Source organism: Octopus bimaculoides, chromosome 19, assembly GCF_001194135.2.
Source record: "Octopus bimaculoides isolate UCB-OBI-ISO-001 chromosome 19, ASM119413v2, whole genome shotgun sequence".
Taxonomy (NCBI): Eukaryota; Metazoa; Mollusca; class Cephalopoda; order Octopoda; family Octopodidae; genus Octopus; species Octopus bimaculoides.
Genome location: NC_068999.1, coordinates 5,446,486 through 5,448,262, shown reverse-complemented (window position 1 = coordinate 5,448,262; position 1,777 = coordinate 5,446,486). Strand labels below are relative to the sequence as shown.

At 34.0% G+C, this 1,777-nt stretch overlaps 1 protein-coding gene across 1 annotated transcript in view; it reads right to left on the bottom strand.

The window, feature by feature from the left end:
- Nucleotides 1-492: 492 nt before the first annotated feature.
- Nucleotides 493-1,777, bottom strand: part of LOC106869426 (GRIP and coiled-coil domain-containing protein 2) — a 121,436-nt gene continuing 120,151 nt past the window's right edge. Inside the window, exon 29 of the mRNA XM_052974888.1 lies at nt 493-674. Coding sequence (XP_052830848.1) covers nt 493-674 — 182 coding nt within the window. The remainder of the gene's footprint in view (nt 675-1,777) is intronic.

Below are 1,777 nucleotides of genomic sequence, written 5' to 3'. Positions count from 1 at the left end.
GACCAAAGCCTTGTGAGTGGATTTAGTAGACGGAAACTGAAAGAAGCCCGTCGTATGTATGTGTGTGTATATATATATATATATATATAGAAGAAGAAGAAGAAGAAGAAGAAGAAGAAGAAGAAGAAGAAGAAGAAGAAGAGTGTTAATTGAGAAAGAAAGCAAACAATGCTGGAAGTATGTGAATGTTTGTACGTGTGATTATTATGTGCCTTATAGTGTACCTTGTTTATAGATAAAATACTACAATTAGTCGTTATTATTGACGGCACATGATCTGCTAGTTCATAGTAATGGAATTGAATGGCGACAGAGAGTCGTAAGAATCCGCAAAAGCAGCGAAGAAAAGAATTTTAGTCTAAGTCTGTTAAAGTTTTTGAGTCGTGAACTGTAAGTGCCGTTATTTCAGCAAATCTTTTCGCTTTTTGTTATAAAGATTTTAGCTGAACGAGTCTTTTCAGTTGGTCGAAGTGATGACATTGTTGAAGCGCCTCATAATGGCAATGCAAATAACTTGAGATTGTTAGAATTACAGGCCACAATTGGTTCTTTTCTGGCAGAAAGTTTGAAAATATTCATGCAGACAAAGATAGGAGATACACTTATAAATCTAAGAGACAAACATGTAAGAAATTTCTTCAGTTGGAATGGTTCCAACGCATAAACCACATTATCTGTGAAATGAAGAAATACAAGCATTATTCTATTTTATTCTAACTCCAAATATAACCAATGTGAAATAGCTGTGTTGTATTTCTATTTGAGCCGGTTGAAAGATTCTGTAAAGCGTTGACGTATGGAAGGTCATAGGGCTTCTTGGACAGATTGGCCGAAGTGCGTTTGACTTTTTAAAGGAAAATGGTAATGCTATAAAAGGTTGTTGTGTTTATGACAACCACAGTAGCATCAATGCCAAGAATAGTGGCTTAGTAAAGCAATTTAAAGAGTTTAAATTTCAAGAGTTTACGATCTACATTCCATGTTGTTAGATAGATTCGTTCGTTTTTTTTCTTTTTGTTTTTCTTTTCTTTATTCTTTTAATCCTTACTCGTGATATTTGAATTAAGACGAAATATACTCTGATCGCAGTGTATTATAGGTCTTTTGTGGGTCTAATCTTTCTCTATAACTTTTATTTATCTTCATTTTTGTATCTGGTTTGCAAGATTCTTTGCGTGAATTCGTGTGTTGAAACAAATTTTCATGTGTCTAGGTAAGGTCATTATGCCAATATCATTAGCACACGCACTGGTTCAATTCCGCTCATTTATTATTAGTCAATTGGTTGAATATCCAACTAACTAATCGATTGTTTGTCTACTTTGGTTAAACAGTAAGTCGTTTGTTTTTGGGTTTATTTATTTTTGTCAAAGCTCTTTCGTTGCCAATTACAACCTTTTCAATGACTTTTCTCTTCGTCCGTTATTTATTTATCGTTTTTTGAAATTTGAATAAATTTTACCTCTTGATGGATGCCAAATAGGAGAGAGAGAAAAAAAAAACGAATCAATTTCTCTGACAACCAGATACAACGGGGAAAAAGATACGATCTTTAAAATAATTATCTAAGGAACATATAGCCCCACGATCGGTCCCTAACAGAAAGTGGGGAACTATAAGAATTAGCAGAAACGAAATATGGATGGTCATAATTGATTAAATTATCCGCCAAAACTGTCAATCACGAAGCTTTATTTTAGGTTGTCAGATAATTTCGTTCGTTTTCTCTCTCTCTCTCTCTCTCTCTCTCTCTCTCTCTCTCTCTCTCTCTCTCTCT